Below are 17,643 nucleotides of genomic sequence, written 5' to 3'. Positions count from 1 at the left end.
CCCCCTGGGGATGCTCTCAGGTTCCAGCGTGGCTCCATGTGGAGCTGGGGTGGGAAGACGGGCTGGGGGCCAGTTTTCTTTGAAAGACCAGCTGACAGAGTGAGTTAAGGAGACAACGTCCTTACATGGAACTTTCTAGAATGTGCCGGTGCACACCCCAGGAGACCCCCCCCCCCACCGCCACCACATTGTCATTCCAGAAGCCTCTCCTCCTCCTCCTTTGTGATGGAATGTGGGTGCTAGCCCGAGGGGAAGCAGGAGTGCCCACCTCCTGAGCCCTGGGCCCCACTATCTCACCTATAAAATTTCGGAAAGGAATCCAGCACGGAGGCGGCAGTGGCCAGGGGCCCAGCCTGTGACCCAGGACCCAGCTGCAGGCCAAGGGGCTGGGAGAGGCACGGGCCTGGCAGAGACAGATGACAAGCCAGGGTGGGTGGGGTGCAGGGTGGAGGCGGGGCGAGGGTGCAGGCCTCCCCACCCTGGGGGGAGCCAGCTGCGGCCAGAGGCTCTCCAGGTGAGAGAGAGACCAGAACAGGTCAGCCGGGTGCCCAGACCGTGGGAGGGACAGGCCAGCAGGTGGGCACATCTTCACCCCCGACTGCCCCAGCCCCGCCCTGGCTTAGTGGGGTCACCGAGGCTGGTCAGTGCCCCGACACCGGCTCAGAAGCACAGAGTGAGGTGGGGTCTCGACGGGGCCCCCCCCCACTTCCAGCTTCTGCCCTGAGCCCCCGACGTCCGAGATGGGAGCGTGGACGGGTCCAGGCAGCGCTCAGACCCGGTGCTTTGCAGGATGGACAACGGGGAGGCCTGTTTCATCCTCAGTAGCCGCAACGAGGTGGATCGCACGGCAGCGGTGAGTGCTGCGGGCCCCCCCCCCCGCCCCGCCAGAGACCCTCCCCTCCTCCCGCCTGTCAGCACTGACCCCCCCCCCCCGCCCCAGGACCACCAGACCATCCTGCGCGCCTGGGCCGTGAAGGACTTTGCACCCAACTGCCCCCTCTACGTCCAGATCCTCAAGCCCGAGAACAAGTTTCACGTCAAATTTGCAGGTACGTTGGGGGCCGCGGGTGTGCACCCAGCTGAGTGTGCACCTTGAGGGCCGGGCCGTAAGTGGGGGCTGGAGCATGCGGAGGCGTGGCAGGAGGCACAGCTGAGTGTCCTCGCCCCGGCGTGGGGGGCGGTGGAGCCCATGTAAGTCTAGCCGTTTGAGGGGGCAGTCCTGCACCCGGGGCCCGGGATCAGCGTGGGCAGGAGCCCAGGGCTGGGGCATCTGATAAGCATCTCTGGGGTGTGCTCCAGCCAGGGGTGCCAGGGGGCAGGTGGGCGGGCCCTCGAGCTGGGCTCCGGAGCACAGGTGAGCGGGTGCTGCCAGCCCCCGAGTTCTCACCACGCTGGGAGTCGAGCACGGAGGTGCTGGGGCAGACGAGGTCGGGGAGGCGGGAGCTCCAGGGAGGGCGCTGGGCGGTGGGCCGCCTGCTGTGGGCCCAGTGGGGCCTGGGCGGTGACCCGGCCCCTCCTGCCGCAGACCACGTGGTGTGTGAGGAAGAGTGTAAGTACGCCATGCTGGCCCTCAACTGCATCTGCCCGGCCACGTCCACACTCATCACCCTGCTGGTGCACACGTCCCGCGGCCAGTGAGTGCTGGGGAAGGGGAGACACGGGAGGGGCGCCCAGGGAGGGTCAGAGCAGCCAAGGGGGGGGGGGGCGGAGTGGGGAGCCACCAGGGGGCTGCTGGGAGTTGCAGGCAGGGACCAGGGTGGGGGTGCCCAGAGGGCCCTGGGTCGAGGGCACAGGGACAAGGGCAGGTGGGGCCTGGTTTGGGGGAGAAAGTACATTTGGTTCCCCGCCGCTGGGCCGGGGAGCATCGGGGGCCGCCCGGGGACAGAGACCAGGCTGGCGGCCCCCAGGGCGGATCCTCCCCGGAGGCCCGGCCATGCAGGGAGGGGTCAGGGGTCAAGGCGGTGACTGCGGCTGCCCGCCCCAGGGAAGGCCAGGAGTCCCCAGAGCAGTGGCAGCGAATGTACGGACGGTGCTCGGGCAACGAGGTGTACCACGTGCGCATGGCGGAGAGCAAGTTCTTCCGGGAGTACCAGGGCAAGAGCTTCACCTACGCCGCCTTCCACGCCCACAAGAAGTACGGCCGGGCGGGCGGGCGGCCGGCGGGCGGGGGCGGGCCCTGGGCCCTGGGCCGGGACGACCCCCCGCCTCTCCTCTCTGAGGCCGCTGGGGGCGCGGGCGCTGCCCCCTCCAGCCGCCCGCGCCCCGCCCCCGCCCCCGCCCAGGTACGGCGTGTGCCTCATCGGGCTGAAGCGCGAGGACAAGGGCATCCTGCTCAACCCGGGGCCCCGGCACACCCTGGCCGCCTCCGACACCTGCTTCTACATCAACATCACCAAGGAGGAGAACTCGGCCTTCATCTTCAAGCAGGAGGAGAAGCAGAAGAAGAAGGGCTTCTCGGGGCAGGGCCTGTACGAAGGGTCCGGCCGCCTGCCCGTGCACAGCATCGTCGCCTCCATGGGTGAGCCCGGCGCGGGCGGGGCGGGGCGGGGCGGGGCGGGGCCTGACCCGACTCCGCGCCCGGGGCCCCGGGGACCCGCCGCCCCCACGGGGGCCTGGCGAGGGGCCCGCCGGCCAAGCTCAGCCGCTCCGTTCCAGGGACCGTGGCCATGGACCTCCAGAACACGGAGTGCCGGCCGGCGCCGGGCGGCGGGGGCGGCGGGGGGGGCGGCAAGCTGACGCTGCCCGCGGAGAACGGCTCGGGCAGCCGGCGGCCCAGCATCGCGCCCGTCCTGGAGCTGGCCGACAGCTCGGCCCTGCTGCCCTGCGACCTGCTGAGTGACCCATCGGAGGACGAGATGACGCCATCGGAGGACGAGGGGCTGTCCGCGGCGGAGTGAGTGCCGCGCACGGCACAGCCGCTCTCCACGGGAGGGGGAGGGGAATGGGCGTGGCCTGTGGAAGTCGCGGGTAGGGGGTCCCTGGTGCGGCGCAGGCCAGGCCTGGCCGCCCCTGGCCCTTCCTGAGCCCTCTGCCTGCCCTGGGTTGGGGCCCAGGTCTTCCCGCTGCCCCAGCGTGTCCTCGGGGCTCCTCAGCCATTTGGCCTCGGGGCGGCGCGCTGACTGTTGCCACGGCCGGGTGCCTGCGCTCCTGCAGCGAGCCTGTGACCGCTGCCCCCCCCCCCCCCCCCCCCCCCGCGCCGGGCTCTGGCCCTCAGACCTCAGAGGGAGCAGACGCGCCCTGGGGAGGGACCGGCTCTGAGATCCAGGGGAGTGCCCAAGGCTGCTGGACACCGTGGGGCAGGGGTGGGCTGGCCTCTGAGGTCCTCCCTCCCCGGCACTGCTGGGGGCCAGCCGTGGCCGGGTGGCCGCCCCCGGGGGGGTGTGAGCTGGGCGCTGCTGGGGAGACTGGCCCGGCGCTGCGCAGCCAGCAGAGAGGGGCGGGGGGCCGGCGTCTGCCAGCTCGCTCGCTAGGGTGCTGGGGGCTTCGGGGAGGGATGACCGGCCATCAGAGCCCCTCAGGGCTTTACCCGTGGTTTCCGGGCCTGGTGTAACTCATATGTGTGTCCATGTGCGTGCTGTGCGGCTCCTGGCCTCCGACCCCCAGGGAAAGGACCATGCCCTGTCACAGCTATGCTCCCACATGCAGGCCAGGGGCACGGACGGGTCCACGGGGTTTGGCGCCTCCGTGTGGCCGCCTGGGACGAGGCCCTGCCATGCTCTGGGCCCCGGGCGGAGGGCTGGGAGGTCCCGTGGGGGGCGGGCTCAGGACCACCTCTTGCGGGTGGCCGGTGGCCCTGCTGAGGGCTCCTGTCCTCCCCCAGGTACGTGAAGGGCTACCCCCCCAACTCGCCTTACATCGGCAGCTCGCCCACCCTGTGCCACCTTCTGCCTGTGAAGGCCCCTTTCTGCTGCCTGCGGCTGGACAAGGTGGGTCACCTCCCGCCACACTGTGTGACGTCATCACAAACCTATGGAAAAACTGCCAAACCAAGAGGGGACTCCTGGCCCTTTGCCCAGACTCCCCGGGTCTCGCCCTCGGTAAACGTGCTTCCGCTTTGGAAGAGTGATTTTGCCCGCCACCTGAGGGCAGGTGGAGCCCCCTCCCCTCACCCCTGCGTGTCCCCGGGGGCAGGTGGAGCCCCCTCCCCTCACCCCTGCGTGTCCCCGGGGGCAGGTGGAACCCCCTCCCCACACCTGTGTGTCCCCAAGGGCGGGTGGAGCCCCCTCGCCACACCCCTGCGTGTCCCCGAGGGCAGGTGGAGACCCCTCCCCACACCCCTGCGTGTTCCCTGAGGGCAGGGGGATCCCTCAGGTAATCTCAGCTCCCTCTCCCTCCACTACACACACCCCTGCACACACATACGCGCGCGCACGCACACTATACGTATGTGCACACTCACACACGTACGTGCACACAGCCCAGATCTCGTTTCTGCTAAAGGCCGGGTCCCCACAACACCTCTCTCCCTTCCCTGACGTGACCGCCCCCCTCCCTGGCTCCAGCTCGCGCTCTGCCGCGGGGACAGTCTCACGGCAGCCGGGAGGGGCAGACGGGCCGTGACAGGATGGGGCCGGTGGCTGTCGGCCATCCGGTGAGGGGTCACCGCAGCGGCCCCTGTGTGCAGACGCGGGGTCAAGGGGTGGCGGGGCTGAGGGGGCTCCCACACTTGCCGCCAACCGCAGGCCCCGTGGTCTGCTCACCCATGGGGGGGGGGGCAGCCGAAGAAAAGCCCCCAGGCCGCGGTCCTCCATCCTGAGGACCCTCCCCGTGTCCCCGCAGCTGGCCCTCTGCTTCCGGGTGAACCGGTGCTCGCGGGCACGGTGACCGGGGGGGCCGGCGGCTCTATCTGCGGGGCTAACGCTGGGCCCGCCCCCCCCCACCCCCCGCCGGCAGGGCTGCAAACACAACAGCTACGAGGACGCCAAGGCCTACGGCTTCAAGAACAAGCTGATCATCGTCTCCGCGGAGACGGCGGGCAACGGGCTGTACAACTTCATCGTGCCGCTGCGCGCCTACTACCGGTCGCGCAAGGAGCTCAACCCCATCGTGCTGCTGCTGGACAACAAGTGGGGCCCGGCCCGCCCCCCCCCACGCGCACCTGTGCTCCCCACCCGCGGATGCCCCGCCCCTCCCCTGCCCTGTCCCCGGGCCCTCCGGGCCTTGGTGGCACCTGACCTCCCTCCCTCGTGGAGTCCCCGGAGGCCTCGCCCCGGCCCCCGTGCCCCCCGAGCTCAGGGTCTGACCTGGGCGGGACCCGCCCTCGGCCCGCGGTTTCCCCTTGGGTGGAACAAAGAGCAGCCCCGTTGTCGGATGTGCTACGGCCCCGGGGGACCCCCAGGCAGGGCCAGGCAGGGCGTGGGGGGCACACGGCCCCGCAGGACGGCAGCCCCAGGACCTGCTCCCCCCCGCAGGCCCGACCACCACTTCCTGGAGGCCATATGCTGCTTCCCCATGGTCTACTACATGGAGGGCTCCGTGGACAAGTAAGGCGCCGCCTCCCTGCGCAGCCCAGAGCCCAAGGGGTGGGGGTGGGGGCGCCCATTTCTTGGCAGAGGCCCCTCCCCCTCCCTCCTCCCGAGTCTCCCCCTACCCGGGGGTGGGGGTCCAGGCGGCTGAACGCCACCGCCTGTGGAGGGGGAAGGAGGGCACCCAAAGGGAGCTCCCGGGACCCCCGACCTGGCCCGGAGGGGGACCCCCCCCAACGTGGCCTCTCCCCACCGCCCCCTGCAGCCTGGACAGCCTGCTGCAGTGCGGCATCATCTACGCGGACAACCTGGTGGTGGTGGACAAGGAGAGCACCATGAGCGCGGAGGAGGACTACATGGCCGACGCCAAGACCATCGTCAACGTGCAGACCATGTTCCGGTGAGGGGCGGGGGGCTCACACCCCGGGCGGGTGCGGCGGGGCCGAGCCGGGTCCCGAGCCAGCCCCCCAGCCGTCGGGGAGCCCATCCCGTTGCTGCCTCTGTGACCGGGGGACCCCTCCCTGAGCCCCCTCCTCCCCCCAGGCTCTTCCCCAGCCTGAGCATCACCACGGAGCTCACCCACCCTTCCAACATGCGGTTCATGCAGTTCCGTGCGAAGGACAGCTACTCTCTGGCTCTTTCCAAGTTGGAAAAGGTAACGGGCCCCGACCTGACGCCCCCCCCCGCCCCCCGCTCGACCTGCTGTCAGGGTTCGGAGCCCAGAGAGAGTGGGTGAGGGGCCTCGAGGCTCCTGACCGTGTCGTCGGGAGCCTTCAGGGTCATCGGCCAGAAGCGGACAGTCGTACCTCTGCAGGCAGGGTCCGGGGCTGGGGCCGAGGCTGCCCGTCGTGTCCGTAAATGCCGACACGGGGGGCGCAGACTGCCCGTTTCCTGCGCCCCCGACGCTGTGCTCAAACCGGAAACGTGGCCGGTCTCAGAGAGGGGAGGACCCCGTCTCGGGCCACACAGCACAGTGGTGGCCAGCGGACTCCGCCTTTCGCTCCTCGGGGCTCCAGGAAGGGCGTCAGCCGGCGTCGGCATGATGCTCTGGGCCCAGGGACCAGCCACGGGGACACGGGCCCTGGCTACGGCACAGGCGGCTCGGCCCTGGTGCTGTGGCCCCTGCCCCGCTGCTGGAGGCACGACTGTAGACTGAGGGCACCACACAGGCAAGACCAGGGAGCCCGGGACGGCACCGCCGTGGACGAGGCCGGGAGCAGTGGGCCCTCCCTGCGGGCCCGGAGCTGCCGTCCACACCGGACAAGGGAGGAGCTTCCCCCCGAACCCACGCGGATCGTGGACCGCGAGGCCACCCCACGTGTCAGAGGGGCGAGCCCGAGGCGGGCAGGAGGAGGCGGCAGCGGAGCTCCTGCCCGGGCGTAGCGGCCCCGGGCGCTCGGGCGCCCATCCCGCCCGGGCCCTCCCTGGACCGCGCCCTGCCCGGCGCCCGGGGCCGCTCGGAGCCCGCACAGCGGCCTGTGGGCCGAGTCTCCATCCCCCGGAACGACCGGAAGGCGGACGCTGGTCTCAGCAGGCCCAGCGTGCCGGGAATCCGTGTCCAAAGGCTGGGGCGGCCTTCCCAGCTCCGGGAACGGCAGTCTGACCGAGCACGGCCGGGGTGACTGACCGGCACGGGATCGGGCTCCGGCAGACGTGCACCCGGCGCCCCTGCCCCCCCCCCCGCGGTGACCCCAGCAGCCGACCCTCCTCGCTGTACGGCGTGGCCTCCGGGGGCAGGGCCGGCCTGCCCAGCCCAGGATGGCGAGCCCGTCGTGTGGCTCCGTCTTCTGGGCCTGGAGTGAGCACGCCCGGGCGTGTGACCCCGGAGGTGCCTTGAAAAGCGGATCCGCCGTTCCTGGCCGATGTGGCCTGAGGTCCCGCGGCACTGGCAGAGCTCTGGGACCCCCCGACACCACCCCCCCCCACCCTCAGAGACAGTGGAGCCCACGCCCCGCCCGCCCCCGCGAGTGCCGGGCCTGGAGGCCACGGAGGCCTCGTCTGGACGCCAGGCACGCGGGCTCCTGACGGCTCAGACGGAAGGTCCGGCGGCGACGTCCCCCCACAGGAGCAGCCGAGCGTTTCCTTGAAGCGCTGATGGCGACTTACTTTTACGAAAGTGGGCGTGTCTTCCGCTTCAAGGACCGTTGAAGGTGTTTATAAAGGGGACCCAGGCGGGCACCTGACGGGCGGCTGCTTCTCCGAGTCCCGCTAAAGGCGCCGTAGCGCCGTGCCTCCCCTGCGCCCTCCGTGCTCTCCGAGGCTCACCGGTGCCGCTCGGGGTGAAGGGACATGACGTCTGTAACGGCCGCTCGCCCTTGTGATGCGCCCCGAGAGCCCGAACGCAGACGCGGCTCAGTCCACCGGACGGGGCGCCACCACCAGAACCGGCTTCCTGGCGGCCCGCACCCGACGCCCTCGCCCTCTGGGTCCCTTGCCTGCCTTCTGCCTTCGAAGCAAGTCTGTCCCCGTGGGAAGGAGGGGGGCCTGTCCGGCCATCGGTCGTGGACGGAGCTCGGCCGCCGGGGATAATGGCCCCGAACGCGCCCATATCCTACTGGCCAGGGCCTGGCCAGGGTGCGGGGCAGACCGAGGGGACTTCTAGACGGGAGATGGTCCCGTGTGGGCCGAGTGGGCCTAGGGTCCTCACCGGGGACCTTACGGGAGGGAGGGGCGGGTCAGGGGTTGGCGGACGCGCTGCTGGCTGTGGGGGCGAAGGGAGGAACGCAAGCTGAGGGAGGCGGTCAGCTTCTAGAAACGAGACGGGCCTCGCAGCCACAGGAGAGTCCCCGCGGACGCCACAGAGAACGGGAGGCAGGCGTCTCCGTGGTTTCCGCGTGTGGAGCCCACGCTCCACCGGCCCGTCCGACTTCACTTAAAACCACCAGCTCGGTGACAAAATGACTCACGTTAGTTGGAACTCTGGGCAGCGAGACCCAAGCGAGACCCGCATCCCTGCTCCCGGGCTCTGGCCTCGAGTGCGCCGGCGGGGAGGGGGGGACACGTAGCTGGCGCCGAGGCCTGAGGTCGGCCTTCCGCCGCGGCACGCACGGCTGCGCTCGCGTGCGCCCGGCCACCTGCCCTGCGCCCCTGAGTGCCCCTTTCCTGCAGAGGGAACGCGAAAACGGCTCCAACCTGGCCTTCATGTTCCGCCTGCCCTTCGCCGCGGGCCGTGTCTTCAGCATCAGCATGTTGGACACGCTGCTCTATCAGGTCAGCGGGGGCGGGAGGCAGGGAGGCCCCGGGACGCCCGGCCTGGAGCCTTCTCTCCACCTCCCGCCAGCGTCCCGGTCCCGGGCGTCCCTCCCTGGGTCCCGTCGAGTCCTCTCCTCTCGGAAGGGCGCCGCCCCGGGCTCCGCTCCGGGCAGCCTCTGGGCTTCTAATCCCTCTTGACCAGCTGGACTGCGGCGGCCAGGAGGGGCTTCCCCGCGGGAGGCTGAGGGCGCCCGGCGGCCCCCGGGGTGCCCGGCCTCACTGCGGCCTCCCTGTCCGACCAGTCCTTCGTGAAGGACTACATGATCTCCATCACCAGGCTGCTGCTGGGGCTCGACACCACGCCAGGCTCCGGCTACCTCTGCGCCGTGCGTCAGGGGCTGGGCGGGCGGGCGCACCATTCTTGGGGGCCCCGCGGCGGGCTCCCCGCTCAGACCACCGCTCGCTCTAGATGAAAATCACGGAGGAGGACCTGTGGATCCGCACGTACGGCCGCCTCTTCCAGAAGCTGTGCTCCTCCAGCGCCGAGATCCCCATCGGCATCTACAGGACCGAGTGCCACGTCTTCTCCAGCTCGGAGGTTCGGGGCCGGGGGTGCTCCCGATGCGGGGGGCTCCCATACAGCAGCCCCCGGGCTGTGGATGCGTGCCCCTCCCACGTTCAATTCTGGGGACCCGGGCCTCTGCTGCCAGGCCCTTCCAGGGTCCAGGGCACGCGGCCCTGCGCGTGGTCGGGTGGCGGTGGCCCCCGAGTGGGGCAGAGTGGGGCAGGGGAGGCCATAGAAGGAGGGCGGCCTGGCGTGCTGGTCCCAGCCCACAGGGGGCTCAGGCAGTGCTGGGGCGGGGGGCAGGGGCAGAGGCGCCCACGGGCACCCAGGCTGCCCCCCGTTTCCTTTGCAGCCACATGACCTCAGAGCCCAGGTGAGTGGCCCCTCAGACTTCACGTCAAGGCGTGCTGACGTGTGCACCGTCCCGCCTGAACCCCCCACCCCCACCGCCCCGAGTCCGGAGGGGCACAGGGCCCTGGGCTCTGGGCAAGGGCCCGGCCAGGGAGTGAGTCCCCGGGATGCGTGGGCCGTGGCGCAGCTCAGGGCGCATGGGATCACCCCTCCCTTACACGAGGGGAAACTGAGGCCGGGGGTGGGAAGCCCAGGCTCCTCCAGCCCCGTGTGCCATCTCCGTGTCCTGCTGTGGCCCCCTCCCTGACGGTCTGGCCCAACCTCCACACCCGCAGCCCCTTCCGGGGTGCCGCCCACACCCCTCCCGCGTCCCTGCTCTCCCCCGCCCCCCAATATGGGGAGACGGAGGTACAAGAGGGGTAGCGCAGGGCCCGGGGGGGGGGGGGGGAGCCACGGACACAAGGCCCCGGAGAGCTTGAAGGCGTTGCCCTCTTCCACCCGGCAAACTCGGGCAGACCCGGAGGCTGGCGGTCTGGGGCTCGGGAGGAGGGCCTGGGCCCTGGGGTCCCCCGGCGCGGGGCGGGGGAGGGGGGACGCACCTCCCCGGCCCCGGCCCGGCCCTCACCCTCCCCCCTCGGCCAGTCCCAGATCTCGGTGAGTGTGGAGGACGGCCCGGACACGCAGGACGCGCGGGGGCCCTGGGGCGCGCGGGCGGGAGGCGGCGGCGGCGGCGGCGGCACCCACGGCCGGCACTCGGTCGGCGGGGACCCCGCGGAGCACCCCCTGCTGCGGCGCAAGAGCCTGCCCTGGGCCCGGAGGCTGAGCCGCAAGGGCCCCAAGCCCGCGGGGAAGGCGGCGGCCGCCGAGTGGGCCAGCCAGCAGCGGCTCAGCCTGTACCGGCGCTCCGAGCGGCAGGAGCTCTCCGAGCTGGTCAAGAACCGCATGAAGCACCTGGGACTGCCCACCACCGGCTACGGTAAGGGCCCGGCCACCCGCCCGCTACCGGGCCCGGGGCAGCACGGGGTGGACCGCGGGGCCCGTCGGAGGAGCCCCTCTGGCGCGAGGAGGGCGCCCCCTTGCGGCTCTGGGGCCTCGGCCCCTCCCAGGGGTAACCGGGACCGGAGCGGACGGCCCCGGCACGCAGGACCGGAAGCGGCGGGGCGGGGCGGGGCGGGGCTCCCCAAAGCCAAGGGCAGGGACCTCGCTGGCGGGCGGACCAGCCGCCTCTGGGATCAGACACGCGGGGGTGCGCTGTGCTCTCGTGGAGAACGGGGGGACCCCGGGCCGCCCCTCCGGCGCCTTCCCAGCAGCCAGAGCGTAGGGGGCGCGTCAGGGGGCAGCTGGACGGATGGCCCGGTGCCGGGACGCCCTCCGTCGACCACAGCGGACGCCACGGCCGCCTGCCCGCCCCGCTGGCAACGCCGCCCCAGGCGTTAAGTCTTTGCCGGCAGCCCCCTTCTCTCTGGAGCTTCTCTTGGGGAAAAGCTCACGACCTTGACCACGGGCGGGCCCGGAGGAGAGCAGACCTTGCTCACCCTCTCTCTGGAGCGGCTGCCTGGCGGTGGGGCTGAGGGGACGCCGCTCCCGCCGCTGCCTGTCTGCGCCCACGGCCTGCGCCGGTTCCGCCCTGGGGACTCTGCGCCCCAGCGGGCGCCCGCTCTCCCCACCCTGCTTCGTGCCATGTTGCCTGGGACGGGACCCTAGAGCCCCCTCCAAGAGGGATCAGAGACCAGAGTCTGGCAACCCCCGCCAGCTCCACCAGCCCCGCCCCCCGCTACACCGAACCTGCACTGGTCACCCTCGTCTCTCCCGGGGTCCCTGCGTGGTCGGGTGCTGCCACCCCTTTTCCGGGGCCCTGATGCCAAGGCTCCCGGCAGGGCACTCCGTGTGCGTCGGGCCCCACGGCCAGTACCCACACTCGCAGATTCCAGCCCGCTGACCCCCAGAGCTTGGCAGAGAAGGGACCCACCTCGCTTCCCGGGCGGCGGGCTGGCCGGTGCCCGTGTGGACGCCCCCGGGTGCTGCTGCCTGCCCTCCCCCGCTGTGCGGCCGCCGCCCGCTGCTTGCTGACCTCTCTCTCTCTCTGTTTCTGTCTGTCCCTCTTCCTGTGTGTTCCGTAGAGGATGTAGCAAATTTAACAGCCAGTGATGTCATGAATCGGGTAAACCTGGGATATTTGCAAGGTAATTCTGCTCCGGCTGCCGCACCAGGGGGCAGCCTAGTGTCCGCCCCAGCCAGGCAGGTGGACAGGACAGGAGATAGGACAGGGTCCCTGCAGGCACGGGCTCACGTGCTCCCAGAGCAGCCCATAGCGGGGAACTTGACAGCCCCCTCCTCCTCTGTCTGCGGAGGACGGACTGACCCCAGGAAGGCTCGTGGTTTGCGTGGCCCCTGGCGGTCACTGCGCAGCCCTTGGGCTCCCCCCTACTGACCGCGAGTTCAGTGAGGTCTGCTGTCCGCGTCTGTCCTCGCACACTGGTGGCTGCCGGCCCTCAGCTGGCCCCAGATGCCCCGTGGCCCTGAGCCCACCCTGCTCTGGGGAAGCATCCGGACAGACGTTCCCAGCCTGGGTCCCACCTCCAAACGTGGCGGGGCCTGCTGAGCCCCGGGCCAGCGGCTGGGCCGCCCCGGGCCAGGTGGACAGGTGACGCCCACAACCCAGCAGGGGCTTCAGGAGGGAGCTCCCTTTCCAGTTGGGACAAAGCCTGTGCATGCTCCATTTCTCATCCAGGGGCTCTGGTTTCCTCCAAGAGGTCACCCCACAGCCCCCCAGATCAGCCCTGGAACCCCAACAGAAGTCAGAGCAGAGTCTGGGCCACCGGCCCCGCTGCCAGAACCCCTTCCTTCCCCCCCCGGGGCTCCGCGCAGCCCTAGGGAAGCCTCAGAGCCCGTGTGCCCAGGCGCCTTGGGGCGGCCCCTCCATACAGGGCTCACCCCGGAGGGGACACACCCAGGCCCAGGAGAGAAAACCTCGTGGTTCACAGCCCCGTCGGGGGCCGTGCTGGCGAGTCACCGGCATCTCCTGGGTTCGCGCCCTTTTCCCCGAACCTGACACCCGTGATGGTGGTCACGGAGGGCCCACGGGGTCGGCATGGATCCCAGTCCGGCAGCTTCCACGAACGGTGCCCGGCTGCAGTCTTGCTTCCCCCCGAGGCTCCCAGGCAGGGGCGGGCTCACCTGCAGGGTCCCCAGAACTTGGTGGTGTTTACAGAGGCCCCTGCGTGTGGTCGCTGAGAGGTGCCCGCGGCAGGACATACGTAACACCGGAGGAGAGGGAACCACGTTAGCCGGGGCTGCAGGGTGGTCCCCGCCCCCAGGGAGGGCACCATCACTCACTGCCGGTACAAGTGTATGCCTCCACCCCTGCTCACCGCCTGCCCTGGAGGGTGGGTGCAGGCTCGGTGAGGTGCGGACCCCAGGGGACGGGGCCAGGAGTCACAGGCCCAGGTTGGGGGATGGGAGTGGAAGGACCTGGCCTGCAGGGCTGGGGGGAAGGGGGTGCGAGGATGGGGTAGGGAAGGTGACTCTGCCTTTGCTCATTTGCCAGAAGAGCCACCGTCAGCCACCCTCCCCCCCCCCCCCACGGTGGTCACGGTGGAACTGACCTGTCCTGTCCTGGGGACACCAGGGTCAGCGACTGACCACCCCCCAGCCCCTGGCACTGAAGCTGGAGCCGCACCCCTGCCCACCCCCCCCCCCCCGCTCAGCCTGCACCCCCCCCCCCCAAAGCACACCACCAGGCCTGGCTCGGGCCAGTCCCAGGCTCTGCTAATTGCATCCACCCAGGGGGGACAGCAGGGGCCCAGGCCGGGTGGGGAGGGCCCCACGGGCCCCCCAGCAAGAGAAGACAGGCGCCCGGCTGTGGCTGCTCGGCCACCGAGGGGTGGAACCAGCCGGCTGCCCGGCCCCCACACCGACCTCTCCCCTTACCGTGTCCCGACCCGGTGTGCCTCGGCATGGCCAGCCCACTGGCACCGGGATCGGAGGGTCTCCCCCGCACCGCCTCCCCTCCCCTGCACGCCCCGTGAGGCCCACTGGGGAGGGAGGTGCCTGCCGGGCCCGGGGCCGCGAGGTGCACGGACCGAGCCACCCTGCTCGCGGCTGGCAGCTTCCACCAGAGGGCCCCCGACATGGGCGTGGTCACCAGGCAGAGCAACTCGCCCTCCAGCGGTGGGAGGGACAGGCTGGGCAGGCTGTCCCGTTCCGGGGTGGACACGGCTGGCTGTGCATGTCCATTGGCCCCCCCCAAGTCCCAGCCTGGGCCCCCGCCCGCCCCCCCACAAAGCTGCCGCGCTCGACCTCTGGCTGCAGGGGTCAGACTCTGCTCCGCTCCGCTCAGAACTTCTGGGTCCAGGGCCAAGACGCGGCCCCCCGCCCCAGTGGCCAATCCCCTTAACGCCTGCTCTGGGTCGGGAGGTGCCTTTAGACCTCACCACAGGGGTAAACGGAGGCCAAGAACCATTCGTTTCCCCGTCTGGGGACACGGGGCCTCTGCCAGGACGGGCCCGCCCCCAGCCCTGCATGCGGCCAGGGACCATCTGTGGCGGGACCGCTGTTTCTCCAGAGCCCACTCTCCCCACCGCGGGCTGCGTCCCCGCGGCCACGCGTGAGCCGGAGACCGGGCCGTCCCTGCGCCCCCGGGGCCCCGCGGGCTGACGCGGCAAGAGCAGGTTGTGGGGAAAAGGACGAGCATCCAAAGCGCAGAACTGAGCCGGGCGTGTGGGCAGCCTGCCTGGCGCGGGGGGGCGGGGTCAGGTGTCAAGGCGCGAGCGCGTTCGTGCAGGGGGCCGCAGGTGTGCTCCGTGCCTCTGCTCAGGGCCGCCACCTCCGTGACCGGCCCCGCGCGGGTCGCCGCCGGCCCCTCGTGGCTGACCCCGGCAGCAAGCCCGGACGGGCCGGGAAGACTCCGTGGCCGGGCCCGGCGGAGCGGACCGGGGCGGTGGCCGGCGGTGACCCGCACGGGGCCCGTGTCTTTGCAGACCAGATGAACGACCAGCAGAACACGCTGTCTTACGTCCTCATCAACCCCCCGCCCGACACCCGGCTGGAGCCCAACGACATCGTGTAGGTCCCGCGTCCCCCCACGGGCGCCCGGCGGGGGTGGGGGCGGAGGCTGGCACCCAGGGCTCTCCCCCTCCCCGGCAGGTATCTCATCCGCTCCGACCCCCTGGCCCACGTGGCCAGCAGCCCCCAGAGCCGGGAGAGCAGCGTCGGCAACAAGCTGGCCTCGTGGCACCCGGAGACGCGGGACGAGACGCAGCTCTGAGCCGGCCCGCGCCCCGTCCCCACGTCGGCATGCATCGCGCTGCATGGAGCGCGGGGCCCCTGCCACGCCGGCCCGGCCCTCGAGGAGTCCTCCCACGGCCGTGAGGGAGGACCGTGCCTCCGCGTGCCGGGAGGAGCTGGCGGCGAGGCCTTTTTTAACCTGTTTTTACAGACCCATCCGATCCGCGTCCCCACATGTACCGCAACTCGTGACGGGGCCCGGCTGCGTGGGGAGGGGTCCCGCCGCCCTGGCCGCGCCGCAGGCTGAGGCCGGGGTGCGTGGGGAGGGGAAGAAGCTGAGCCCGACACTCGTGCGCACTCACTCGCGCACACGGCTCACGCGGGAGCCGTGTTTTCACGGCCACGTACCGAAGGCCCGCTCACGGGGCTTGCCCGCGGCTCGCGTGTTCTGTGGGTCCCAGCTGGCCTCGGCCGCACGGTGGTGAGGGTCTGGCCCCGGGGGGCTCCCGGCCGGTGAGCTCTCCAGCCCCGTGCGCTGGGTGCAAGAGGGAAGCCGTAAACACAAGAAAGTTGCAAGCGTCCAGCTGGGCCGCAAGACCCTCCGGAGGCCGGGCATGCTTGGGGGACGTGGAGGGGCCGGGCAAGACCCCCGCAGGGGCCCGAGGACACCTGAGAGTTCCTGCAACCAAGGCCTTGGTGACGAAAAAGGAGACGACGTCCTCCCCCTCTGGTTTTACGTGACCCCGTCGCACCCCGGCCCCTGGGCGCTGGGCGTTGGGCAGGGGCGGTGCGTTGGCACAGGTTTCCACGCCCATTAGCGCCCGATGGAAGCACAATTCACCGCGGGATGCTGGCCCGGGTTTTCTCCTCAGCAAGGGAAGGAGCCTGGGTGGTGGCCGTTGGTGACAAGCCGCCCGGGTTCCTTTGTGACTGTGACAGGTGTTGCACGGTCAGTACTGGAACCTTCTATTAAATGGATGCTTTCTGCAAACGTGAGGGTCGTGTATAAGCCATTTCCTCTGCGGCCCCACCCACCCGGTCGCACCCCACCCCACCCCACCTGGACCCCACGGGGAAGCCCCCGCCCCGAGGAAGGGCCGCTGGCCTGAGCCGAGACCAGGAGACGTCGGGCCGGCCCGTGGGTACTGGCCGCTAGGAAGCACGGCTGGGGCGAGGGCTCCCTGGCGAGCGGCCCGGCGGGTGTTGGGGTCCCCTCCAGAGGGTGGGGCCGCCCCAGGGGGTGTGCACCAGCACAGGGGCATCCAGGTTTGGGTCCTTCATGTTCACGGGGAGCACCCCACGACGCCGGGTGAAGGGGAGGGGTCAGCACGGCCTCCGGATGGCGGCAGCGGGCAGAGGGGCCTGCCCGAGGGAGGGCTGTGACCCCGCACCAGTTCCTCCCCCGGCGCCCCGCTTGCCTGGGACACGCTGGCCCGGTGGCCCCCAAGCCCTCGGTGTGCGGCAGGGCCGGGAGGGCGGGCACTGTGGACTGGGTGGGGGTCGCCCGGGGCCCTGGACAGTCCGGGCCGGCACACCGTGGGCCCCGGATCCGTGCCAGCGGGTGTCGGCGGCTCACGGGGCCCTGCCGGCTGGCATCCCCTCCCATACCAGCATCCGGCCGCAAGGGACCCAGTCTCCCCTCCTGGAACCCACTGCCCTGCTCCCTGAGGGAGCGCAGGGGGAAAGGACGCTCCCCGCCACCAGGACCGGGAGGGGCTCGGGGCCTGCAAGTCTGGGGTCACCGGCACAAGTGGCGGGGACGGCACCAAGACACTGGGGGCAGGCTTCCCAGCAGGGGTCCTCAGACACCAGCGGACACGCCTCCTGTCTTCTTCCCGAGCCAACACAACTGCCCGCGGGGGGGCGCTCCAAGTCCGGGATGGCAGCCCGCCTGCCTGGGGCTGGGACTGGGCAACCCCGGCATTCCCGGCCCCCAGGGGCAGCCGGCCGGCCAGGACCACCTTCACCCCCAATGAGGCCAGCAGGAGCCCGGGGACACCCAGAGTGGGGCCGCTAGCCCAGGACCGTCCACCGACGGACCCGGGCCAGGCCGGGCCCTGTGGGCGTCTTCCACGGGCACCCACGGTGTATCTGGATCCTCTGCCTTGTCCTGGTTGCAGAACACTGAGCTGGCGGTGAATGCCACCAATGGTGTGGCCTGACCGTCCAGCCTGGCCCAGGGCCCGGGGTCTTCGGGGGAGGGGCCACCACCGCCCAGGGCGCTCTGCAGGGGCCCCTGCCTCAAGGGGGCAGTGGGCACGGCCTCTCGGCCACACAGGCAGGCTCCTGGGGTCCCCTGGCTCCACAAGTGGACCCCTTCTCGGAGGGGCTCCTCAGAGGGGCTTCCCGGGAGGTCTGCAGAGTGCCTGGCTCCCGGGTCCTCACAGCCACTGGCCCTGTGCTTCTGGGGTCCGTCCGGGGCTGTGCCGGGAGGACTGCTCGCCCAGGCCACCTCCCTGTGGCCCCGTCCCACGTCCAGAGCCCACAACTGGGCATCTGCCACAGCCCCCATTCTGTCCTATCTCAGGGTCCCGGCCCTTCAGGACAGAGGGGGTCCTGGGACACTCCTCACCCACCTGGGGCTCTGAGGTGGCCCGGGGCGGGGAGGGGAGCCTTCCGAGGGGAACCCCTTCCCCTGGTGCCTCCTTGAGAGCTGGTGCTGAGATGCACGGGAAGCACCGGGCGTCTCAAAGCCCCTCTCCAAGCCTGAAAGACAGGACAACAGCACAGGCACCTTTGTCCTTGGTCCCCAAATCCAAACCCAGGAGTCAGCTGATGGAGCCACACACCATCTCCAGAGACTTGCGCCCGGGGCTGTGCTCCACCCGTGGACTCACCTGGCCG

At 71.2% G+C, this 17,643-nt stretch overlaps 1 protein-coding gene across 5 annotated transcripts in view; it reads left to right on the top strand.

Moving 5' to 3' along the window:
- KCNT1 (potassium sodium-activated channel subfamily T member 1) overlaps positions 1-15,795 on the top strand; it is a 35,054-nt gene extending 19,259 nt beyond the window's left edge. For 2 of the 5 annotated variants that reach the window (XM_043567385.1, XM_043567390.1), the window contains 19 exons: positions 790-853; positions 941-1,049; positions 1,526-1,634; positions 1,985-2,134; positions 2,283-2,518; positions 2,656-2,893; positions 3,821-3,926; positions 4,894-5,066; positions 5,412-5,483; positions 5,731-5,865; positions 6,009-6,120; positions 8,574-8,675; positions 8,960-9,043; positions 9,127-9,255; positions 9,575-9,595; positions 10,216-10,549; positions 11,694-11,756; positions 14,553-14,637; positions 14,719-15,795. In XM_043567385.1, the coding sequence (XP_043423320.1) occupies positions 790-853; positions 941-1,049; positions 1,526-1,634; positions 1,985-2,134; positions 2,283-2,518; positions 2,656-2,893; positions 3,821-3,926; positions 4,894-5,066; positions 5,412-5,483; positions 5,731-5,865; positions 6,009-6,120; positions 8,574-8,675; positions 8,960-9,043; positions 9,127-9,255; positions 9,575-9,595; positions 10,216-10,549; positions 11,694-11,756; positions 14,553-14,637; positions 14,719-14,839 (2,443 nt within the window). In that variant the 3' untranslated portion in view covers positions 14,840-15,795. Of the gene's footprint in view, positions 1-789; positions 854-940; positions 1,050-1,525; positions 1,635-1,984; positions 2,135-2,282; positions 2,519-2,655; positions 2,894-3,820; positions 3,927-4,893; positions 5,067-5,411; positions 5,484-5,730; positions 5,866-6,008; positions 6,121-8,573; positions 8,676-8,959; positions 9,044-9,126; positions 9,256-9,574; positions 9,596-10,215; positions 10,550-11,693; positions 11,757-14,552; positions 14,638-14,718 lie in introns of those variants that run through there. The other 3 variants (XM_043567389.1, XM_043567386.1, XM_043567388.1) reach the window with 3 other exon arrangements.
- Positions 15,796-17,643: the final 1,848 nt, after the last annotated feature.

Source organism: Prionailurus bengalensis, chromosome D4, assembly GCF_016509475.1.
Source record: "Prionailurus bengalensis isolate Pbe53 chromosome D4, Fcat_Pben_1.1_paternal_pri, whole genome shotgun sequence".
NCBI lineage: Eukaryota > Metazoa > Chordata > Mammalia > Carnivora > Felidae > Prionailurus > Prionailurus bengalensis.
This window is presented reverse-complemented; position numbering and strand designations above follow the sequence as displayed.